Genomic DNA, 24,847 nt, shown 5'->3' on the forward strand with positions numbered 1-24,847 from the left:
AAAGGCGGCTCTCTTCCTGTCTGGCAGGTGAGGCCCTGGCACCTGCCCTCGGGGTGACTGGAGGGCCGCCGCCTGCTTCTCCTTCCCGGCCTCTCCCTCCCAGGGTGCCGATGGGCCGCCTCCCCCCGTGCAGCAGCCCTGGGCACCGCGCCAGGCAGGCGCATGTATTCCCAGTGTTTATTCACCAGGCTCTGGAACACTGAGTCCTCTGTGCTGGGCTTTCTGTGGGGAGAGGAGAAGCTCATTAGCAAGTCATCAGAAGGGGGAAACCAGGCACAGGAAGGCGCCCCCCGCTTCCCGAAGAGCTGCAGGGGCTCAGGGGACCCAGCGTGTGGCAGCGCCTGCCTGGCCGCCGGGGAGCCTCGGCCTACTCCGCCGCCTTGGGCCCGGGGTTAAGCAGCTAATGCTGGACCCGGAGAATTGCTTCCGGTGCATCAGGCCTTCCAGGCCCGTTGGGGAGGGACCCGTGTGGGATGGAAGGTAGCCTCGTGGAACAGCCTCCACACTTGGTCAGGCCCAGCTGGAGCGAGCCTGGAATTCCACATGTCTTCCCAACACCCACCCAGCTTCCAGCCTGACACATCGCTGGGAGGGCCAGAGAAGGGCCCGGGCTGACATCCTTCCCTTGTTTTGTCCCATACAAGAATGACTGGATTCTTGTCTGACCTCTAGCAATGAAGGCCTATTTATCAGCCTCGTATCCTTGTATGCCCCTCGGGGTTTTCGCAGCGGCCCGTCGGGGGGAGAAGCTCAGGACTGGCCGTTCCAAGGCCTTCTCGACCGTCTCCTCCCCGGCCGTCCCTCCCGCCAACCTCCTCGCATTTATTCTGTAATTCCATAGATCTGGATATCCGTGTGTCAGAGAAGTCTACGTAGTGCAGAATGTATCCCCGAGTTACACAATGACTCGACTCCGTAGCTTACTTCTGTCTGTGTTGTTTCCTATACGTATAAGCTCCACGAGAACAGGGGCTACCTTGTGTTCTTTGGTTTCCTGCACGTGCACAGTGCGGGGCACACATTGGGTGCTGAACGAATGCCTGTGGATTGGTCAACTACCTGCCTTAATGAATTAACTGTCAAAGGAAGCCCAAGACCTGGCCAGCTTACAGACAGAAGAGCTGACGCAGAAGGGCCTCGAGTGTGGGGTCTTGGACACCAGAGCCGTTGTTCTGTCCCCGTCCTTTGCTCTATCCTGGCAGCGTGCTAGATAGAGAGACACAATGAGCAGATTATTATTTTTATGTGACAAAATGATAGTCAAATGATTCTCCCCCTTCTTTGGTTCTCAGTTTCACAGTGGGGTCAGAACTAGGACAGTCCCTTAGACCAATATTCCCATCTTGTAGTTGAGGAAAATGGAGTCCAAGAATGGTCAATGACTTGCCCTAGGTCACACAGTATCAGCAGAAGGAAGGATCCGGAACTAGACCCTTCCACTCCAGAGTCAGTGGTGTTTCCGCTGGATGAAGTTGCCTCCCAAACTTTTCACTTTATTTTATTTTTTTATTTAGGATTTTTTAAAATTTTATTTATTTTAAAATCTTTTTCCACAGTTACGTGATTCATGTTCTCTCCCTCCCCTCTTACCTCCCCACTCCTGGAGCTGACAAGCTTGATATTTCTTTTTTTAAAACATTTATTAATATTTATTTTTTAGAAAAGTTAACATGGTTACATAATTCATGCTCTTTCTCCTTCTCCTCCTGAGCTCCCCCCTCCCCCCATGACTGATGCGTATTTCCACTGGTTTTAACATGTGTCATTGATCAAGACCTATTTCCAAATTGTTGATCATTGCACTGGTGTGGTCATTTCGAGTCTACATCCCCAATCATGTCCGCCTCAGCCCATGTGTTCAAGCAGTTGTTTTTCTTCTGTTTCCTCTCCTGCAGTCCTTCCTCTGAAGGTGGGTAGCGTCTTTTCCATAAATCCCTTAGAATTGTCCTGGGTCATTGCATTGCTGCTAGTACAGAAGTCCATTACATTCGATTTTACCATAGTATATCAGTCTCTGTGTACAATGTTCTTCTGGTTCTGCTCCTTTCACTCTGCATCACTTCCTGGAGGTCTTTCCAGTTCACATGGAATTCCTCCAGTTTATTATTCCTTTGAACGCAATAGTATTCCATCACCAGCATATACTACAATTTGTTCAGCCATTCCTCAGTTGAAGGGCATCCCTTCGTTTTCCAGTTTTTTGACACCACAAAAATCACGGCTATAAATATTTTCATACAAGTCTGTTTATCTATGATCTCTTTGGGGTACAAACCCAACAATGGTATGGCTGGATCAAAGGTCAGGCAGTCTTTTATAGCCCTTTGAGCATAGTTCCAAATTGCCAGCCAGAATGGTTGGATCAGTTCACAGCTCCACCAGCAATGCATTAGTGACCCAGCCAAACCTTTCACTTTAATGATGGAACTGCTGTGGTGCTGATAGATTGTGGTTGTTTGGTCACACAGGGAGCATTGTGGACTTAAGACCCTTGTCTTATAGAGAAGGAAACTGAGAGTAAGAGCTGGGAATTGCCTGGCCTAACTGGGAGCAGAGAGCATGGGATAGGGGAACAGGATCCAGACATGGAGTCAAAAGACCCAGGTTCCAATGTCAAGCTTGACTACTTCTTCCTGTATGACCTCTTCCCTTTTCTGCATTCTCTCTGTAGACCAGAGAGTTTAGGTGACCTGGCCAAGGTCACACAGGCCTAGAGTGGAGGCCAGGACTGGATTGGAATGTGCCTGTGGGGCAGTCTTGTCTCTTCAGAAAGTCCTGGGAGGTGGGTCAGATTCTTTTTTCCAGATCAGTTTCCTGGCCTCTGATAATGACTGTGGCTGTTGACCCATTGCCCTCCCGCTCCTGCAAAATCAGCATAAGGCCCATCATGTGTTCCTGCTTATGGGTCAGCAGCATTTTTTTCAAGTGGGATGATAACATGATGGATAGCTTCCATTTTCCTACCACCTAGAAGAGTAGCCATTCCCCCTGGGGCTTCTGACCACCTGCGGACATAACAGCTCAGGTCCCCTGGCCATTCTCTGGTCTTCTTCCACCCACTGTGATTTTTTTTTTTTTTTTTTTTTTTTTTTTTTATCCTGGGACTCCTTTCTAGGAGCATAGGGCCACAACCAGTAGGCAACGGGTCACACAGTCGCTCAGGGTCACCCAGCTTTCTTTAGAGGGGAGAATTCCCACAGATGGCCACAACCTCCACAGATGCACCTCAACAACCAGGATCTGATTTAGAATCTTGGAGAGTTGTTGTAGGGCATGGAGATATTCAGTGACTAACCCAGGGTCACTCAGCTATCCTTGGTTAAAAAAGCAAAAAAGTGAAATAGAAAGTAGAATAAGGACCACATATTTGGAGCTGCCTCTTGGTTACTCATATCCTGGGACACTGGGGTCTTTCTGGGGGACTGTGGAGGCTTAAGACCCAGGCTGGGCTTCTTCTCTGGGACTCCTCTGGCAGCAGTTTTCCAATTCTTCTGGACCTCTTCTCAGAATTGTGTTCTCAGATACACAAAATCAAACCTAGAATGACCAAGGAAATTAACTCTATTGAAATTCTGTGATCAGAATAGAAATGAAGAAGGCAATGGACCAGGTTGAGAATGATTGTCTTTGACTCTTGACCCTGAGTAAGTCACCACCCCTGTTTGTGCCTCAGTTTCCTTCTTTGTAAAATGAAAGTCTTGACCTAGAGAATCTCCGAGTTCACCTTTTGTTCTAGAACTGTCAGCCCAGAAGTTTCATGTGAAGGACGGAGTCTCTTAGAGATGGTACCCTGAGAGATTTCTCCCCAGAAAAAGTGGAAATGACTTTGACGAAGCACCAGGATGTATCACTGAGGCTGCCTGAGTGCCTTCTGGGAAGACCAGGCCTGAAACTAACCCTCCAAAGAGGAGCTGATACTCCCAGACTTCCAAAGGGAAAGGCCTTCCCAGTCCACCTGGAGGAGTCGTTTTTCAGCTCATTCTTCAGTCACTTATTAAATCCCTGTGCTTGGTGGCAGGTGCTGAACTTGTGTTCTGTTGACATGATCTACAAGGACCAGGTCACCTCCATGCCATGGGGAGGCTTTGGAGGGCTTTAAGGAAGCCACATTCATATTTAAAAATATCAATTGAATGACCATTAATGGCTTTTCCCTTTTTCTTATTACAGCCCCTCCTTTCCCATTCCTGCCTTTAATTATTCATATCACTTCTTTGATTCTCATATCCAAACTCTACATGAAACATTGCTACGGGGCATGTTGCTGCTAGAAGGATGTTTTAGATGTTATTAAAACTAGGAGCTATGAACAGAGGCGGGCTGCCTTTTGTCTCTGGAAAAGATCTGTTTCCCCTAAAACGATCTCTCTCTGCTTCTGATACAGGCACGTCAGGGCGTTCCGTGTCCTTGTGGCTGTTCTCATTTCCTTTTCCATCCCACCTGACCCATTTAATCACAGAATTCACCGCAGTACTCCACTGGGGTGGGCTGGGTTTGTAGGCTGAAGTTCTCAGAGAACTTTTCAAGAACATCCCTTGGAGCTTCCATGAACTCAACACACATTTAGTAAACATCTCCTGGGACCCAGGCGCCCGGGTGGAACACACTTGAGTGAACAGATGTTTGGTTCCACAGTTGTAGGGTGAGCCTTGAGAAATATGTTAATCCTAATTGGTCACTCCTAGGTGAAGACACTGAAGGCCGTCTTTCTAGGCTTTCTGTCACTGAGAGGAAGAAATGGCTTATTCTGTGCACTTAACCCAAGCTAGGCCAAATGCTACCTGCACCAAGGTAGGTGAGTATTCACCCTCAGCATTTGGACTCCGACCTTCAGTCTGGGTGTCCTTTTCCTGAGCTGGCGTGCATTCTCCAAGGCCAGGCAGGCCCAAAGAGCTGTCCATAGCCTGCTAGAATCAAAGACAATTCCTCCACCATCTTGACTGGGATCTTCAAAGTTCTCATGTCAAGAATGTGGTAGGGATTTCAAAAATTCTCATGTCTAGAACGTGGTAGGGATTTCCAAAGTTCTCCTGTGTAGAATGTGGTGGGGATTTTGAAAGTTCTCCTGTCTAGAATGTGGTAGGGATTTCCAAAATTCTCACATCTAGAACATGGTAGGGATTTCCAAAGTTCTCACATCTAGAACATGGTAGGGATTTCCAAAGTTATCCTGTGTAGGATGTTGTAGGGATTTCCAAAGTTCTGTGTAGAACGTGGTAGGGATTTTGAAAGTTCTCCTGTCTAGAATGTGGTGGGGATTTCAAAAATTCTCATATCTAGAACATGGGAGGGATTTCCAAAGTTCTCATCTAGAATGTGGTAGGGATTCCAAAGTTCTCATGTCTCAAATGTGGGAGAGTATTTAAATGATAAAAGATGTTGGCTTTTGTGTGTTGTAGGGGTAGAGATTAGCTATGGGGAGCCTGGATCTGTGATTTCAGTGACAGAAGGAACTTCTGGATAAGGACATGGCTTTTACCAGGACAGGTTGGCATCTTTCCTGCTCTTCCTCCTTCCTAAACAGTTGGGTTGAGAGCATTCTCCAAACCTGCAAACCCTGGAGAGATGGCCGTTGGCCGGAAGTGGGAACGGGAGGGAGGAGCAGTGCTTGTTAGGTGCCTAATACGTGCCAGGCTCCGTGTTAAGAGCCGGGCATCCAAAGAAAGGGACAAGCGAGTTCCTGCCGTCTGATGGCGGAGACAACAGGATGGATGTACAAACAGGCTCTCTGCAGGCTAACTTTAGGGTGGCGCTCAGAGAGAAGGCACTAAGCCCAAGGAGGGCGAGGGAAGGTGTGGCTTTAACTGGGACTAGAAGGAAGGCGGAGATGAGAAGGGAGAAGATTTCAGGTATGAAGCACCAAGGGCCAGCCCCAGAGCCAGTCAGCATCTCTGTCCTAATGGTAATGCTCTTCCCCCTCACATTTCCGTAGCCCACTGAGGTTTGCACGTGGGTTTGTGTGGCTGTTTTCTCATGGCTGGGCTTCTGAGTGCCGGGTTTGCTACTGTTGCCGGGAGATCCGCAGAGGCCAGTGTCCCGTGTAGACCAGCCGAGGTTGATCTGAGGGGTCTCGCAGCAATTCCCTGGGAGGGATCCGGTGGGTCGGAAGGTGGGGGCAGGGGAGAAAAGTTTGCAGATCTCCAGGCCTGACACTGATTTTTCCTGCTTCATATTTAGAGGCAACATGGTGGCCAGCAAGCACTGCCTTGGGAGACGGAGGTCTCCGATTCAGACTTTCCCGTCCATGCTTCTTCCTTCCGTGGCCTTAGGGGACCTAAGCTCCAGGAGCCTCAATGTCCTCATCTGGAAAATAAGACTATTGGATTTGATAGCTTTTGGGGTCTCCTCCAGACCTAAGAGAGGGTCAGAAATGGGAAGGACTGTAGGGATAGCCTCGAGTACTGCTCTCATCATCTAGAAAAGGTCAGATGGGGAGAATGACTCAACCCTGGTCTCTCAGCCTGTGAGTGTCAGAATAATAGGGATTTGATCTAACATTCTCAGACTTCCTGCTCAGGGTTCTTCCCAGAGGGCCGCCTTACCTCTCTTATTCCTGCTTCTATTCTTGCATTCTCAATTGGTCTTTGTACATTTTGCAAAAGAAATTAATTATTTATTATCCATTTAACTTTAAAGACCGGCTAGACCAAATGAGCTTGCTTTACAGCTATTTACATTGGAGTAAATGAACTTCAGCAAATAAAATGCTCACAGCAGCAGGACTGTCGATCCTTTTGGGCCCTTATCCGCGCCCCCTTTTTTTTGGCTTGATGACCTTTATGCTTTTTCTTCGAGCCCGCTGTACTCAGCCTAGAGGATGTCTTCCGGGCTGCTTCTCACTCACTCTTCTTTTTAAAATGAAATTAAAGATGTATTTTTAGCATGTTTTTCCTTAGCGTTATTTTGCAAAGGTTCTTGCCAGGTTTCTGTACGTTCTTATGTAAATTCATCGGCTTCAATTACTCTGTACCATTCCATGGCCCTGATGGCGTTATGTCCTTGTCTCTCCATCTGAGGCTTCCCCTTCCCCCTTCATTCGTTTCTCTTCTCTCATCTTCAGTTTCTCCTGGCCCAGGTCTTTTTAGGCCTTCATTTGTCTTTGCCGTCCCCTCAGCTGTTGTCTTATATCTCTCATCCCCAAAGGATCCTCTCTGCTCCCTGTACCTTCTGCCTCCTTTGCTGCCCTTCCTACTCAGTTCTCAGCCCTGTGCTCCGCATTCTGACCCCCAAGACTCAAGAAAGTCTCCCGTCCCCAAAGTGATCAGTGATTTCTTTCTTTTTTTCCCCAACCCTCACCTTCCATCTTGGAATCAGGACCGTGTATTGGTTCCAAGGCAGAAGAGCGGTGGGGCCTAGCCAATGGAGGTTGTGACTTGCCCAGGGCCACACAGCTAGGGAGTATCTGAGGCCAGATTTGAATCCAGGACCTCCCATCTCTAGGCCTGACTCTCCAAGCACTGAGCCACCTACTGGTCCCTCAGTGATTTCTTAACAACAAAATCTGATGGATGTTAGTTATCCTTGGACTTGACCTCTGCCTTTCATTGGCTTTTGTGACTATCTTCTTCTCTCTTTGTTGGCAGGACCTTTTCCTCTGCTGTCCTCCATGTCCTTCTCTCTGAGCATCATGAATGTTCCCCGTGTTTTGTTCTGAGTTCTCTTCTTTTTCTCTTGGTGATGCCATCTCTCAGCATGGGTTAAGTCATTCTCTATGTCAGCGGTTCCCAAACTTTTTTTCCTTGCGGCCCCCTTTCCAGAAAAAAATATTCCTTAGCCCCCTGGAAATTAATTTTTTAAAAATTTTAATAGCAATGAATAGGAAAGATAAATGCCCCTGTGGCCATCACCGCTCCCTGGATCACTGCAGCACCCACCAGGGGGCGGTGGCGCCCACTTTGGGAATCACTGCTCTATGCAGATGTCTGCAGAGCTTCATTCTGGCCTTCATCTCTCCTGAGATGGTCCTGCCAAGGTCCACCAGGACATCCCAAATCCCATTAAACTCACCAGAGTGTAATCAAGCTATTGCTCCTTCCTTTTCCCGAACGCCCTCATTTCTGTGATGGGATGGGCGCCCTGATTGGGAGGGAGAGAACGAGAATTTATTAAGCTCCTGCTGTATGCCAGATGCCATGCTAAGTGCTTTTCAGATAGACTTGTAACCTCACACCTCAGTCTTCTTCCTTGCTCTTCCTCAGCCCTCTTCTCCATCCAGTATCAAATCTTGGGGTTTCTCCCTCCACAGCATCTCTTGGGCAGTCCCTTCTTTCTGTTCACAGAAGCCTCCCTGGCTTTAGGGTTCAGTTCCATCCCGCTTTGGGGGTAAATGGTCTGATTTGGGCGTCCCAACATTGCTCAAGGTCACTCTGGTACCCAGACAGGAACTTGGGCCTGGGACCCTGGTCTGCAGATGCAGGAAAACCCGAGATTTAGAGCAGGAAGAGACCTCTGGTTCCGCCTCTTTTGCCCAGGAGGAAGATGGGGCCGTGGCGGGTCAAACCTCGTGTTGGAGACACCCAGGTCTGAGGCTTAAAGCTTTGTCTTCCCCTTCCCAATGCAGGCCTCTTGCTTGGCCCTCAGGTTTGGCGTCCTTAGAGGAGTAACTCGAAACCTCCATCCTCCATCACAGATGACAGGCTGTTGGGCAATCCCACTGCGAGGCAAAGATCCAGAGGCCGGAGCTGCCATTTTGATCCCTGCAGATGCTGAAGCGGGTCCAGTCTGTGTCGTTGATTTTCTCTGCAGGGCCAGAGTGAGGACGAGCAGTGCCCTTTGGAAGGGCGCTTCCGAGTGGGCCGGGGAACGACGTACTTCCCGGGGCCGCACTTGTCTAGACCAGGAGAAAGAAACACGCAGCTGGTCGTGTTCTCTGAGTGGGCGACAGCTGGCTGACCAGACCCGGGTTCCGTGTGGATCGCTGATAGGAAGCGGCCTCCGGCTATCGCATTTTCTCTTAGATGGAGGGATTTCTCGGTTGGAGAAACGTCGGAGGCCCAGATCTAAGCGAGTCGCCGATGGGAACCGGCCGCTGTCACGCTCTAAAGTCAGCCAAGCCTGTCGCGTAGCATTGAATACGTTCGCCGACGCAGTAGGAGCTCGGCCTCCCGTCACACCGTGCTGACGTCAGCATCCCCCCGAAGTCCCTGCCCGAAGCTCCCAGGCTAATGAGATTTGGACAGGAGAAAGTGGAGGCAGCCTTAAGGAGGATGGAGGAAGGGCCTTTGTAGGAGATGGAAAGAGGCCGGGGGCCCCCTGAGGGAGAGTGAGGGAGGCAGAGCATGCCAGGCACTGACAGTGCGGCGCCCGTGGGGAGCGGAGCCTGGCCTCGAGTTATACACTTATCCACCTCTGAGTCTTTGGGGGGCGCCCCAATGCTGAAGCATCCCTCTCCTTGTCTCAGTCCCCCATCCCGCCCTTCTGGCCCGCGTCCTCCTGGCCTCCTCTCCTAGCATCCTCCTCTCTGGCCGTTCTTTCAGCATCCCTGCCTGGGGCCGTGAGTGCAGCATCCTTCACGGGGCTCTCAGATGGGCCTTCCTAGGCCATGGCAGCGTCCGGCCTCCTCCTCCCTCTCCGGCCTTCCCTCCATGTACTCAGGACACTGGCCTCTTGGCTCTCCATCTCCTGCCGCCCCCCTGGCGCGCTCTCTCTCCTCAGCCCAAGTCTCAGCTTCCCCAGGAAGCCTCGTTCTCCTTGTGCCGGTCCATCCTCTGTCCACGATCTCCCCTTCATCCTCTCGGTGAATGTCTTCTCCATTCCCTCTTGCGCCTGTTTCCCTGCTTGGGCCTGGGGGGCCCGGGGCCCTGGGGGGGGGTCTGGGGGCCCTGGGGGGGCCGGGGCTGGGCTTGGCCTTTCCCTGAATCCCTCACACTCAACGTTGCCTGGTGGGCCGCCTCTCCTCTCCTCCACCTTCTGGCTTCTCGGCTCCTCTTGGCAGGAGCCTTTGCAGGGGGCCTCTCTGGCTTTCTTCCATCGCTCTGGGCTGTCTAGACCGGTCTACACTGGGTATCCCGTGGTTGTTGGCCTGCTGGCTCGGTGAGGGCACCGAGTACAGTGCCCGGCACCCAACGGGGTGAGCTCAGTCTTGGCTGACTGACATGGAGAGGGCGGGCAAAGATGAGCGCCCCGACTCTCTACGGCAGCGCTCTTCGATGGCCCCCCGGGCCTCCCTCTGCTGAGCCCTCAACCTCCTTCGTGTCACCCCCGGAATCCCCACAAGCCTTTTTCTGGGCATGTTGTCTCCCCCTCAGCCTGTGAGCTGCCCGAGCCGGGGCCCGTGGGGGGCTTTTGGGTATCCCCAGCACTCAGAGCACCCTGATGCCCTGTGAGGAGGGGTCGTGGTGGCACTGTGGTCCGGCTGTTCTAGAAAGCAGCTGGAATGATGCTCAGAAAGGGACCTCCTAAGCCAGAGATGCCTGTGCTGGACGCGGACCCCGAGGAGGCCAGCGCCAGGAGGAAGGAAATCTAGATCTTTGGGGTGATGCTTTTTGGGGTATTTCTCCTGCCTGCGCTTGGCCGACTCCGTCTCCGGGGCCTCGGCGGGCCTGCCTGTCCGCAGTCCCTCCAGCACTGACCCTTCCACGCCGGGCCCCTGGAGGCAGGGCACCCGGCCTGGGCTTTGAATAAAGCCTAGATTTACAGCGCCGAAAACCAAGAGAGAGAGAGAGAGGCCGCTTTGTGCAGTTCCACCCGAACAAACGGCAGATTTTCTTTCTTTCAGTTTTGAAAGGACAGAAATGGCGTTAGTGGGGGCGGCTTTCTGCCTTTGCTAATAGCGTTTCCCCCCTTTTTCAGCTTTCTATAACTACGACGCCAGAGGGACGGATGAACTTTCTCTGCAGATCGGCGACACCGTGCACATCTTGGAGACGTTCGAAGGTAGGCCTGCCCCGGGCTGTCTGCTGGCCACCTCATGGACGGGACGGGGAGGGGAGCTTTGCTTTCCTGGAGACCCATTTTTCTGCCTCGTCAGTGCTATTCCTGCGCGTTCTTTCTCTGGAATAGCGGAGAGGTTGGCTATCATTTAAATAAAATATTCTAAAGAGAAACTCGGCTCTACAAGGGCCTTCTTTTAGCTCATAAATGTTCTTTGGACGCAGTGACGGGCCTTTTAAGCATTCAGCGCGTCTATTGTGGGCGGGTGCCGTGCTGGATTCTTACTCCCCCTCCACTTAGAAAGAGGACCCGCTAGCCTACTTTTCCTTTTGGGGCTTGCTTTGGCTCTGAAGCGGGATGGATCGTGGGGGTTCGGTTTGGCCTGCTAGCGGCACAACTGGGAGCCCCTCAGAGCTCTTCTTCCCTTCCCTCCTCGTTCCTATACGAAGCGGTCCAGGGCCGCCTCGGACCTGGTGCGAGTGGCAGCCGGGCCGGCGCCTTGAGGGAAGCCACGGGGCTTGGAGAGACGCCGGCCCTGCCGTGTCCTGGGCTTTTTGGACAGTCAGTTTGAGTTCTAGACTTTACGAACATCCCTGGGACGGGAAACCTTGCGTTTTGGCTGGCTCTGTAGAAGAGAGAAGTGCTGATGGCCAATGTGGGAGGACGGGATGTGGCTCGGCTTCTCTGCTCCAGTCAGAGAAGGGTTTTAGGGAGGTGTTTTCCCCCTTTGGGGGGATGACAGTGATCATACTGATAGGACTAATAGAGCACTCGTAGAGCACTTTAAGATTGCCAAGCGTTCGGAATGTGTGGAACGTTACACAGAGTGATTCCTCCATGAGTGCAGGTTAGAACCTTCTCTTCAACTATAATCTTAGAGACTTAACACCTCTAGCTTTGAAAAGCTAAGGGACTTAGCCAGGGTCATGCAGCTAAGACTGACACGGCACCTGCCTTTTGGACGGCTGTTTCAGAGCTGGGAGGGACCTTTCAGGCTTCTAGGAAAACCCATAAAAGGATTCCCTTCCATCAAACATCAGACGGGGGCTTAGGCAGCCAGCCTTTCCACAGAAGCCTCCACTGTGGGAGAGCCCCTAACCTTGAAGGGTGTCTGTTTCCCCTTGGGGCCACTCCAGAGAGGCATTAGGAAGTTTTTCCTTATAGCCTGTGATTGCTTAGATAGATGAATGGATAGATGGATGGATGGATGGATGGATGGATGGATGGATGGATGGATGGATGGATGGATGGAAGGAAGGATGGATGGAAGGATGGAAGGTTGGATGGGTAAGTGGATGGATGGGTAGATGGATGGATGGAGAAATGGAGAAATGAATAGACAACTCTAAAGAGATGGATAAGTAGATAAATTGATAGATGGATACCTAGACAAGCAGGTAAATAAATAGATGGATAGAGAGATAGGCAGAGAGGTAGCAAGATGGATTAATAGATGGATGATGGATAGAGCATACTAGAGAGGACATTTATACCAGTTACAAGCTTAATAAACAGAATTGTACTGATAGGTGGAGTGGGAGGGAGGGAGGGAGGGAAGGAAGGAAGCTAGAACCTTGGACCTCTTCTATATGGAAATATCCTGAAGAGCTGCAAGGAATTCAGAAACATCACAGAAAGAAACACCCCCTTCCCTCCATCTTCTCCATTTAATTTTTTAAAAAAACCCTTACATTCTCTCTTAGAAACAGTGCTGAGTATTGGTTCCAAGGCAGAAGAGTTGTAAAGACTAGGCAATAAGGGTTAAGTGACTTGCCCAGGGTCATACTGCCAGGCACCTCATTTATTTCCAACCTTCTTGCAGGAGTTGTGTTTTGTGGAGGCCAAACAAAAACTGGGGGCTCCAGGGCTGCTTGTCAGATGAGCCAAAGATGTTTAGGGGACTCTGGTGCCATCTAAAAAGTGACTGTCAGAAGTCCTTTGATGGGCTCTAGCTCAGGCCCTTGAGCCCAGTTTTAAAGATTCACCTTGTACAAAGAGCACCAGAGCACTGGGCTACCATGTTTCCAGCAAGCTGTGACAGGCCTGCGTGTTCTTCTCCGACACCTCCTGGAAGCCCAGATCTATTAAAATACCGTGTCTTAGTGCCGCTATTTCTGTGTCTGACTCATGCTGTCAGAGTTTCATTGCATTTGTACCTTTTACACTTAAAATAGAGAATCTGTGAAATCTGTTTCCTTCCGTTTGGCCTTGTCTGGAAACAGATGTGAGGCAGGCCCAGCAGAGCTTGGAGGGGCCTCCCGGCCATTTTCAATCTTTACGTTTGGGACAGTTGGAGCCCCTCAGCCGCGTCTGCTCTGAGGTTTCTGGTCACTCCGGACTTGATTAGATTGAGAAAGAGGTTCTCCAACACGGAGCCGAGGCTCCTCTTCACCGTCTGAGGAACGCCATGATGTTTTGACACCGTTTGGAGAGTCAAAGGACCCTTAAAGGAAACAGAGAAACTAACACGACCAGGTCATGGGATCATTTGGTTTTTTTTGTGAGCTGGAGAAGGACCTTTGAGGTCATCTTGACCAAGAGAGACTTGAGAGTTTGCAGGAGCCTCCCTGGGATTCCCTGACCCTCAGGCCAGCCAGCTCTCTCTTTGCTTAACTATGGCACCGTTTTCTTTTACTTTTACAATAACTCTTATGGATATCTTTGGTTCTTACATCACCTCAGTTTCATCCTTCTCCTTTTCAGAGAGCCTCTTTCTTTCCTTCCTTCCTTCCTTCCTTCCTTCCTTCCTTCCTTCCTTCCTTCCTTCCTTCCTTCCTTCCTTCCCTCCCTTAACTTCTGTGTATTGGCTCCTTGGTGGAAGAGTGGTGAGTGGTAAGGGTGGGCAATGGGGGTCAAGTGACTTGCCCAGGGTCACACAGCTGGGAAGTGTCTGAGGCCAGATTTGAACCTAGGACCTCCCGACTCTAGGCCTGGCTCTGAGCTACCCACTGAGCTACCCAGCTGTCCCCCTCTTTTCTTAATAAGATTTTTTTAAAGAGAAAGAATTTGGACATTTATAAATGTTTAATGTTTAAATTTTAAAGATTTAATTTAAACATTTTTAAAGAAAAAAGGGAAGTGGAGAAAATGAGCAAAACGGAGCAATATATACCATCATGATAATAACGGGGCTCTTACTTTAGTCGCTGTTGCTTTTAGCCAGCATAGTGGCAGAGGATAGAGGGTCTGGCCTGGAATCAAGAACTCTTTTTTCTCGGTTTGGACACTTGCTAGCAGTGTGACCTTGGGCAAGTCACTTAACCCTGTTTGCCTCCCTTTTCTCGTTGGTAAAATGACCTGGAGAAGGAAGTGGTAGGGCACGCCCGTGTCTTTGGAGCCGGATACGAAGGGGAACAGCGGAACGAGACCAGCGATGTCCGGTTCCCGGTGGCTTTCCGTCTCCTTCCACGGACGCTTTCAGGTCGAGGACCTTTTGTGTCGGGACGCTGATGTGGAGGCCATCCTGCTCCGGCGCGGCTTTTCTCCTTCCCTACAAGGAGAGACGAGATGAGACGAGACGAGACGAGACGAGACGAGACGGCCTCCTGGTGTGTGTCCCAGGCCGCGCTCCCGAGCCCGCCGGCCTTCTCAGGGGCTGCTGGCCACAGAGGACGTTCCGGCCGAGATCTCCCCATCAAGGCTCGTCGGGCCGATTCGCCTCACGTTCGAAGGTTCCTTTTCCTGCGTTCTTGGCAAGGGAGGGAGCGGCGGCTTCCATGGAAATGATGCAGCCGGAAGGACCCTTCCTTCATTTCGGGACCGGGCTCCACGCCGGGGAGGGGAAACGGGGGCAAAGCAGAAGAGTTCTGGGACCACTCAGGGCGCCTTCCCGCCTCTGGGGGGTAAAAGGGTAGGAAATCTGGGCCGGAGGCTTCATTCGGTTCAGAAAAAGAGTGCTGAGCCGCCCGTGCTTTTCCTGGCTTTGTCCGAGACGGCGGTTATTAGAAGTCTCAGCAGTGGGAGAAGTAGGGAGGCTGCTCGTTATCTCAGCCTGTGGCCTGGGGGACCCAGTGAAGTGCTGTGGAGTCGGAGGGCCTGGGTTCAAATCCCAGATCCGCCATTTGCTGACTCTGTCCTTGTGGGATTCCGTCTCTCCTCCGTCTCCTTCTCTGTAAAATGGGGGCATTGGGCTCTCCGGCCCTTGGTGTCCCTTCCGGCTCTACTTAGGTACATCTGGAGCAGTTCCCTCCCCCTCCAGTGGTCTGCGGGGCTGGGCAACAGGTAGCCTGGGTCCCTTCTAGCTGGAGAAGCAGGAGATCCTCTGCAACAAGGAGGGATTCTGCCCACTCACAACTGCAGCGACTTACCAAAATGAAAGGATTTCAAAAGATGATGATGACTTTCATCTTAGGAAATTAACTCTGATTTTTTCTGCTGTTTGGACCTGGTCCAAGTACCACCTGAAGAGGCCTTCAGGATCTCGACAGTTTTCCGTTTCCAAGCTGGGCAAATGGAGCCGTTTCTACAAGATGCTCAGTTCAGAGAGCAAGAGGGTGTCAGAGTGAGAGCAGCGCTCCCGGGCCTTCTCCGTGTCTCGGGGTCGTTTGGGGAAGCCCGTGAGCTTGTCCAGGGCCATTAGGTAGCTCAGGGGACAGAGGACCTTCTCTGCTGCATGACCCTGCACCAGTCACTTATCCCCCACGGCCTGGCCCGCCCTTCTGCCTTGGCACCAGCACAGAGAACGAAGAGTGAGATGGAAGGGGAGGTCCGAGAACAAAGAATCCTGTTTATAAACACGTGAACTAGCCCACGAGGGGCCTTTCCTTTGTGCTCACGCCACGATGCACAGAGGATGGATTCTCCCTCCTTGGTAGGCCTGAGGAGAAGGAGGAGGAGGAGGAGGAGGAGGAGGAGGACGACGACGACGACGACGATCCCTCTTGCCACTGGCCACCCCCGCATCAGGGCCGACCCCAGCTCTCGGAGGGCCGCACTCGAGGCACTTCTGCCCTTGTTTTACAGCTGAGGAAACGCAGGTTCGGGCAGAGACTGACCGCTGCGATTGGGCCTCTGAGCCTTAGTCTCTGTAAGACCCCTCGGTGGAGCGTCCACCTCGCCGCGCTCGCCATTCCCTGGCCAGCTGTTTGATGTCGCAGCAGTGACCGTTAGGAAGGCCTCCCCTGTGCCAGGCTCTGGGCTCAGCCCGAGGCCCAGCATCTCCCCAGAACAGGCCCATCCAGTGGACTTTCCGCAGTGGGGAGCGGCCGGAGCCCTCCGTCCTTCTGTCCACCCGGAACTCTCCGCCCGACGGCCCGGTTCCTGAGCCCTGACGAGGACGAGCCAGACGAGCTCGAGATGGGACGTCGGGGCGCACCTCCTCCAGGGTCCGGTGTCCGGAGTGGCCGCAGGAGCAGGCAGAGCCCGACAGCGCGAGGCTTCCCTTGAAGCGGCCTCTCCAGCGCCTTCTCCTCCTCCTTCGTCCCGTTCGGCATTTCCGGTAGAAACCTCGCCGACGCTTCGTCCGTGCTTGCTCGTCTGCTCTGTGGGAGACCCTCTGGGAAGCGGCTCTCTCCTGGCTGGATGGCGTCTCCCTCCGGGTTCGAGAAGGCCCCTTCCAGGACCGGGTTCTGTTATCGATGAGCCGAGACCCCCCGGACGGGGTCCGGAGTCCCCTGGCCGCACCTCGTGCCCTCGCTCTGCGGCCACCCAGCTCTGCTCTTCTCACGCGCCTGCTCTTCCGTGCTCAGGAACGGGGAAGTTGGGGACGCAGCGCTGACCTCGGCCGCTCTCGGCCCTCCCCGTCACCCCTCGTCAGCCCCGGATTCTGCCCCAGCAGGAAACGGGCCGCTTCCTTGTCTGTGAACGTCTCCTGGCTTTGGGGGATCCCCAGGCCCTTCCCCCAACCTCGCCGGCCATCCGTTCGGTGATCCACGCTAGAAGTGTGTCCTGCGGACCTGGACCTCCTGCGGGGTCCTGTTGGGGCCCCTGAGGCTAACCGTGTGTCCGTAAGGCGTGGAGAGGAGGGAGAGTCGACTGCCCGGCCCCTGGGAAGTTTGTCGAAAACCTCCCGTGGCTTTCCGTAGAAACGGGCCCGTGGCACCTCCCAGAATGCCGTTCTTCTGTTTTTGGAGGGTCCTTTTTACGGTCCCTTCTGGCGTCTACCCGGAGCCCACCAGACGCTTCGGAGTGCTCTGGAGTCTGCTTGATGGATCCCGTTCAGCAAAGCCTTTTCTTTCCAAACCTTCCCTTCGCTCTTAGAAGAAACACTGTAGATGGGTTCGGAGGCGGAGGAGCGGGAGGGACCTGCCCTGGGTAAGACACTTAGAAAGGGTTCGAGGTCACATTTGAACCCAGGACTTCCCGTCCCCAGGCTTGGCTCTTGGCCCACGGAGCCACCTCTCCGCCCCCTCTGTCGTGCTTTAGGTCTCGGGGTCCCTGCCATTTCTTCTCCATTAGGAGCAGTTCCTGCTTGGGGAGAGGGGCATGAAGTGTCAGAGGCGTAAAAGGGACTCCAAGGGAGAGCACAGGCACAGGCACAGCGCAGAGACGTTCTTTACGGAAAAGGGATGCCGTTTCTGGCCGAGGAAGTCGCGTGGTCAGCGCCTTCCGTTGTGCCGAGGCCTCGTCCCAAGCGCTTCCCTCTTTCCTCTTTCTCCGGACGCACGTGCGGGCGTCCTTGTTGTTGGCCTCCGGCAAAGGAGAGGCAAGGACGCTTCGAGTGTGGGTGAACCCATTCGTCTATCTGTGTGGCCGGAGCGAGGCGGGGGGCTCCTGTCTTGCCCTGTACCCCCAGGGCTTAGCCCAGGGCCTGGCACGTGGTGGCACGCGATAGGTGCCTCCTGGCGTCTTTGCCAGCGCAGCGCCCTTTCTCTGCAGCCCGAAGATGCCAGGAGAATACCGTCGATCCCTTTTACTGACGTTTTTTCTCTTTCTTTAGGCTGGTACAGAGGATACACTTTAAGAAAGAAATCTAAAAAGGTAAGTTGTCTCGATTTCCCTTGTTTTAAAGCGGGTCCCTTTTCGAGTCGAACTGGGCAAGAGCAGGGCGCTCTTCAGAGACCTTTGGGCTCCGTCCTGGCCGCTCTGACACAGGACAGCGATGGCCGGAGGGTGGCCGCATTCTGTAGTGGCGATTGGCCTCCCAGGGGCCCGGGGGCACGGCTGACCTGTCGCGGTGGGCCGCAGCCGGCCTTTCCCAATGGCGCTGGGCGTCCTGCAGCAAAGAGCGGCCCGATGGATCTCCCTGCCGAGGGGAGCAGGAGACAACCCAACGCTTGGCTTTTGGGTTCTTCCTTCGTTTCCCCTCTGCTGCTTCTCCCCGAGTTTTGGGGGGGATGATAACAGCAGCTGGCATTTATGCCCTGTTTGCTTTGTGCCAGGCACTGGCTACCTTGTGTTTTTAAGCCCTTCCCCCTCCAGTACTGTGTACTGGTTCCAAGGCAGAGGAAGGGTCAAGGCTAGGCAATGGGGGTGAAGTGAATTCCGCCCAGGGAGGGTCTGAGGTCAGACTTGAACCCGGGCCCTCCAGAATCCAGGCCCGGCCCTCTATCCACTGAGCCATCCAGCGGCCCCTCTCAGCTCTTTTGTTGGGTCCCAGACACCATTTTTCTGCTAGACTCGGTGCCCCTTGGCTCACGGCCGGCCAGCATCGGAGGCATCGAGTACGATTGTCCAGGCCTGGCCCTGCTGCCTCCCCCGGGTCCCCTCTTCTTCACGTCACCCCACCCCTGGCTGTGGGAACCAGAATCGGGTCTTCTCCCTGTAGATGGAAAGACGGACTCGTTTGTGGGTTTCTCATTTGGGCTCCTCAACTTTTGTTCTCGTTCTGCTCCAGCTGGCCCGGCTGGCCAGTGGTGGCTGCCTCCCTGCGGCCGAGGTGCTCTGGGCAGCCCTTCCTTCTCTGTCCACTGAGGGGAAATGGCCTTCTGCAGTCTGACTCCGGGAGCCCTTTGGCTCTCCCTGCCGCAGCCTTGGGAGCCCCTCTGAGCCTCGCGCCTGCCTCCGCCTCGCTGAAGGAGGGCGCCCTCGGGAGCGGGCAGCTGCCCCCCAGAGGGCCCAGCCGCTTCTCGGCCCTTTCCCAGCCCCGAATCTCTCCCTCGATGAGTCGTGCGAGCTCGGCAGTGCCGGCGTTCTTCCCCCCTTTAGAGCTAGCGAGCAGAGGGGCAGGCAGGCTGGCACGCCGGGCCCTCGGCATCTTGTTCCCTGGCCCTCCTGGCCGTCCGTGGCGTGGATCGTGCCCTTGGGAAGCGGAGGCCTCCGGGGAGCCTCTTCTGGGCGCTCCCTCGGCCGCGCAGGCCCCAGACCTCCCATCGCCCTTGGGGCAGCTCTGTGATGTCAGCCTCTTTGTCTGGGCGATGGGCAGCTCTTTGGGATCCAGGGGGAGGGTCCAGGGGAGAGGCGATGGGGCCTGGGGCGGGGGCTGGAGAGGGTGCAGAAGGAGAGCCCACGAGAGGAGGCGACTCTTAGCAAGAGAAGGACGATGGGCTGCTGCTGAGTCAGTTCCACTTAGAAACGTTGACCCCGTGGGGTGTGCTGGCCGGACACTGAGGTGGATAAGGCCGCCCGCTGCAGCCTCTGGAAATCTGGGCCCCGGGCTGAGAGGTGTGTTGCCTCTGGATAGGGAAGGGCTGGGTGGAACCTTCAAGGCCCATCCCGCCTTTACAGCTGAGCAAACTGAGGCTGAGAAAGGAGGAGGGAGCCCCTGGCACTGCCTGCGCTTGCCCAGGCTGCCTTGGCCTGGGAAGGGATCCCCGGGCAGAGCTTTTCTGAAGGGGAGCCACGTCCTGGTTCCTGTTCTTGAGAACTGGTCTGACCAGTCCGGCCTTCCGCCAGGCCTCATTCTGTGGGATTCGCTTGGCCCCTTCTGAAAGGAAGTCGGGCTTTAATTCATTCCGTGTCTCCGGGGCAGCGATTCTAAGCATGGAGAAGCCGCTCTTTTCCCACGCACAGCCCCGGGGAGCGGCGACATCTTCCTCGTCTCCGGCCTCCGGACTTTGTCTTTTTCTATTTTCGCTGGTGCTCGGCTGGAGGAGAACCTGCCGCGGATTCCTCCCTGGCCCCGAAAGTTGTTTTTAAGGCAGAAGTTGGCCACAACCCGCTGCTGACTGGTTGTGTGCTTTTGTCCCCTTGTCAGATAGGTCGCCCCGAAGCCTTTTCATTTAAGGCCTCAGTGACCCCGTTATAGCTGGTGAAATCTTTTCTTTTTTATTTGTTAGAAAAATGTTTAATTAACTTTATTTTAAAATATTTTATGGATCCCTTTTTTAACCTCACCTTTGTAGTCCCACATACGTGTGTCTTCCCGCCTAGCCCTTGTGGGGAAATGAAAAAGGAGAAAAAAAGTCTGCATTTCAATGAAAATCATTCTTTACAGTTTTATTCCTTTTTGGGCGTGGATGGGTTCAGATTCCTTTCCCAGCTTTCAATTTTAAGTGTTTCTTTCCCTTTAGTTATGTTTTTTTTTTTTTAAACCCTTGTACTTCTGTGTATTGGCCCCTTGGTGGAAGAGTGGTAAGGGTGGGCAATGGGGGTCAAGTGACTTGCCCAGGATCACACAGCTGGGAAGTGTCTGAGGCCTGATTTGAACCCAGGACCTCCCGTCTCTAGGCCTGGCTCTCCATCCACTGAGCTACCCAGCTGCCCCAGTCATATCTTCTCTGACGAACCTCGGACCTTGGGATTGGGGGGCCCCGGCTTGAGGTCTTTCCTCGGACGCTTCCTTAGCTTTGGGATGTTGGGCGAGTTCTTTAGCCTCCGTGAGCCTCAGTTTTCTCTTTTGTAAAACGGGGATCCGAATAGCACCCATCTCGTGGGAGTCTGAGGAGAATCCGATGGGATCATGTACAGAAAATGCCAGCAAACCGCCAGGCGCAGTGACCGTCGTGGCCATGTTTGTCTGGCGGGTCGTGCGGCAGCCTCTGAGCTTCCAACTTGCCCATCTGACATGCGTGTTTTGTCTGAACATTCATTTTCTTCTTCTCTCTCTCCAAGGGCATATTTCCTGCTTCATATATTCACCTTAAGGAGGCGATAGTAGAAGGAAAAGGGTGAGTCCCGTTTTGGAATCTAAACACAATTATTCTACTTCACTGGGCTGCAAAGGGCTCTCTCTGGCCCTCGATAGCGGACGGAGGGCACGAGGGAAGGGCAGCTCACGGCCATGCCCGAGTCATGGCACCAGACGGCCTGTTCAGAGAGGACAGTCTCCCCCTCTGTAGCTCTTCCTCAGAGTGGGGTCCCGTCTGCCCGGGAAGATCCCTGCTTGGGGCGCCCCCACCCCAGCTGTGCCTCCCCGCCCCCCATTCCTGTCCTGAGCCCCTTGGCCGAGGGCGCTTCTCATCCATCCGCCACACCGGCCCCGTTCGGGTCGGAACCACACTTGGGACACAACCGGTCTGTGAAGTCCACGTTCCGCCTGGTGGTGCCGGACGCTTCCTGCAGGTCAGAACGCTGATGGGTCACGGAGCCACCGGGCAGGGGCGTCTCCGTCATCACCGAAAGGGCAGCATTAAAGCGTTTTCCCGTTTTAGCTCAGCTGCACCTTCACACTCCGTTAAATATGTAAATTGTAAAATTACTAATCATATGATTACCGCATAATGACATTTCTGTGGCTGATTACAAAATTGCCTCTCCGAGCTGGGTGCCGGAACGTCCAGAACGGCCGAGCCGGGCGTCTCGGCTGCCTGACGCCTAATTAGGAAGAAGAGGATCCTTTAGAGGCAGGAAGTGGCGGTGACCTGCCGGGCCTTTTTAGGCAGGGAAACGCTGCTTTGGAGGCAGAGTTTAAAGGTGAGGAGCTTCCACGGGGAGGCCTGCTGCCCGGAGCACCGCAGAAGCGTCGAGTCCATCCGCCGAGCCGCCCTCCCACGTGGCCCCAGAAGAGAGACCATCAGCGAGAGACCCAGCGAACCCGCTTGTGTGGGACTCTTAATAATGGGGGGATGGAGACGGCGCCCTGGGGAGGCTGCCCTCTGGTCTCCCGTCCTGGCTCTCCCTGCCTGCTGCCACTGCTGCCTGCTGAGCGCCCCGACGGCCCCTCCCGGTGCCCCAACAGCCCCTTCCAATGCCCCAACGGCCCCTCCCGGTGCCCCGACGGCCCCTCCCGGTGCCCTGAATACCTCTTACCTGCGGTTCTCTGACAGAATTTACCCAGTGCCCCGATAGCCTTTCCCCAGCGCCTTGGAAGCCCCTTCCCAGGGCCCCGGCAGCGCTCTGTCCTTCTTCGGTCATTCAGCTAGAAGAGCCCATTCCGTTAGGTCTAGAGCTCGACGCTCTTTTAAGGTCCCGCAAGTTGCACGTGGCAGAGCTGGGGTTTGAACTGAGGTCTCCCGGCTTCACGTCTAGCCTTTTCTCCATTCCTCTCCCTACCCGGTGCCCACGGCCAGACAGACAGACTTCTCTATCCCAAACCGTTCTTCCTCTCTTTTGGGCCTTTCCCACCATGTGCACATCCTGAATCCCTTCCCACCATCTCTTACGGAGTCGTCCTCCTCCTCCCATCCCGGGACTCAGTTCTCGCTGTGTCAGATTTACCTTCTCCATCCCCAAAGCCCGTTTTAGGCCGTGGAGCGGCCGCCATCTTGGTGCTCATCCCTTGACATCGGCACCATTTCTCTGCATCGTGATCTCCCTCACCTGCTTTGTCTCCAGGTCCTCCCCGTTGATGCTCTCGTCCCCTCCTGTCTGAAGCGCTCTTGGAACCTCGCGCTCTCCCCACCGTTTCCCTTCCTAATCCAGGCCTTTGATCTCATCCTTCCTCTGCTTAGGAAGCTTGAGTGACTCTCACGGCACTCCAGCTGGATCAAGCTCCAGGCCAGTTTGGAGAAGACTCTGGTGCTTGTAGGAACACCTGCTTGGCCTTGGCCGGCAGAGCCTTCAGGAACTTTGGAATAGTAGAGGAGGGGCCTCTCAGGAGGCCGGGCTGGGGTCTGCTCCAGTGGCTGGAAGCTGCTTGACTCGGGTGCTGTTGACTACCTCTTGGATGTTACTGCCTGCATTGCTGGCCTTGAAGGAGGGAGGGTGGGGAGCACTAGAAGAAGAGTCTGGAAGACGCCTTACCTCTGACCCTGTGCAAATCACCGAAACGTTGGGGCTTTTCGTTTCTCATGTGGGAGATGTAAAGGGTGGGGGGAAAGTTATGGTTGGGCTGAATATTCAAAGGAAGTAAATATATATCCAAATGATTTTTTAGCAATTTATTTATAAAATAGAGGGAAAGAGTGAAAGTAGAGAAATGAGAAGAGGCAGAGTAAGAGCTGTGGCTTAATGAGCTAGACTATGTGTTCAAGTCCTGGCTTTACTCCAGCAGGGCTCCGGAGGCCCCAGCCAGAGAGCCTAAAGGTCAGTTAACAAGGGTTTTAGCCACGAGGCCTCCTTTCCATCAAGGGGCCCTCCGGAGGCTAGACCCTCCAGGGAGCTAAGGAAGGGAGTCAGCCTTTTTTCACTCACCCACGTGTAGTTAGTTCTAAGGAGAAATAGAAAGCAGTCCAAGGTCCTCCGCCAGAGCTCCTCCAGGTCCAGTTCAAGGCCGAAGAGAGCTTTCCAGGAAGTTCTTGTAATTTATCCAGACCATTCCTTTCATCACTTCCTGTGCCTTCCTCCCATTTCACATGTACCAATTACAACAAAGGCTTTGCTTAGGACTGCCCAGGGGGCAGTCAGTCGATTCTGATTCGTCACCTACTCTTGCACACGTGGGTCACAGACCTCCCCCATTTGAGAATTCTGTGGAGTGTTTACACTTTTGGTGATTAAAAATAGGCAGGGTAGGATCAATCCCATCTTCACAGAGACGAGACGGGAATCGATAACTTGTAAGGGCCTCCGATCATCTGTGTATGTGTGATGTGGATGCCACGATCCAGTGTGGTAGCAGTAGCTAATATTTATATGGTGGCCTTCCACTGACTTCATTTTGGGATGCCAAGGCCTAGACCGAGAGTGGACAAGACACAAGTTGTCGCTGTTCTGATGTCCAAATGATGTTTGCTTATTCTCACTTACGTTGTTACGTTTTCAGGCAACACGAAACGGTCATCCCTAGTGAGCTCCCTCTGATCCAAGAAGTGACTACCACCCTGAGGGAATGGTCGATAATATGGCAGCAGCTTTATGTTGTAAGTCAAACTCTTCTCATAGTTCTAGATGTAGTGGATGGACCATTTTGGCCCAAGAGATACTTAGAACCACACTCACAGAAAAGGACCATTTTGCTTAGAAAGGCTAATGCCTGCCGTAGGGCCAGAATGGCTCCAAATTCGGTGGGTAGTTTTTTACCCACCTCAAAATAAACTGCTCCCTGCATGCGTGTGCACCTTTTATTTTTTGTTAGTAATTGATAACAGATCCCTCAGATTCTTTAAAGGAAATTCTCTCCCTCGACGAGTCTGTAGTTGTCTTCATTCAAATCTTCGAGGCTCTGTTTGTGATAAGGTTGTGCTTTGTTTCCTGTTCATAACTATGGGAAAGTCAGCACATCCCATGAACAGTGTTGAGATGAGATGCTTGAAGAGCTTCTAGGAGACTGGGAAAAGATTAGAGGCAGAAGAGAAACCCGATGCATCCTAGCGTTTTCTAGACACACCGGTGAGGGGATGTCCATCAGTTAGGGAATGTCTGAACAAATTGGAGTGTACGATGCTGATGGAATATTACTGGGCTGTAAGAAATGGTAATGATTTCAGAAAAAGCTGGAAAGACCTGCATGAACGGATGCAAAGTGAAGTAAGCAGAACCAGTAAAACACTGTCCACAGTAATAGCAATAGTGTAGATTGAGAACTGTGGACAGATCTGAGGGACTTAGGACAAAGGATGCTCTCCACCTCCAGAGAAAGATCTGTGGGAGCTGCAGTGCAGATCGAAGCAGACTGTTTTCCACTCTTGTTTATTTGTGTCCCTATTTTGGGGTTTCAGTTTCATAGGAGTATTCTCTTATAACAATGACCAATACAGAAGTGTGTTTTGCATGATAATACATGCATCACCCAGATCAAATGGTTTATCATCTCCAGGGAAAGGATAGGGGGAAGGGA

The 24,847-nt window shown here is 53.2% G+C and overlaps 1 protein-coding gene across 1 annotated transcript in view; it reads left to right on the plus strand.

The window, feature by feature from the left end:
* Positions 1 to 674: 674 nt before the first annotated feature.
* DOCK1 (dedicator of cytokinesis 1) overlaps positions 675 to 24,847 on the plus strand; it is a 424,653-nt gene continuing 400,480 nt past the window's right edge. Inside the window, exons 1-8 of the mRNA XM_044660351.1 lie at positions 675 to 829; positions 8,746 to 8,807; positions 8,958 to 9,114; positions 9,935 to 10,032; positions 10,792 to 10,875; positions 17,750 to 17,790; positions 20,803 to 20,858; positions 23,834 to 23,930. Coding sequence (XP_044516286.1) covers positions 675 to 829; positions 8,746 to 8,807; positions 8,958 to 9,114; positions 9,935 to 10,032; positions 10,792 to 10,875; positions 17,750 to 17,790; positions 20,803 to 20,858; positions 23,834 to 23,930 — 750 coding nt within the window. The remainder of the gene's footprint in view (positions 830 to 8,745; positions 8,808 to 8,957; positions 9,115 to 9,934; positions 10,033 to 10,791; positions 10,876 to 17,749; positions 17,791 to 20,802; positions 20,859 to 23,833; positions 23,931 to 24,847) is intronic.

This window comes from Gracilinanus agilis, chromosome 2, assembly GCF_016433145.1.
Source record: "Gracilinanus agilis isolate LMUSP501 chromosome 2, AgileGrace, whole genome shotgun sequence".
Classification (NCBI taxonomy): Eukaryota; Metazoa; Chordata; class Mammalia; order Didelphimorphia; family Didelphidae; genus Gracilinanus; species Gracilinanus agilis.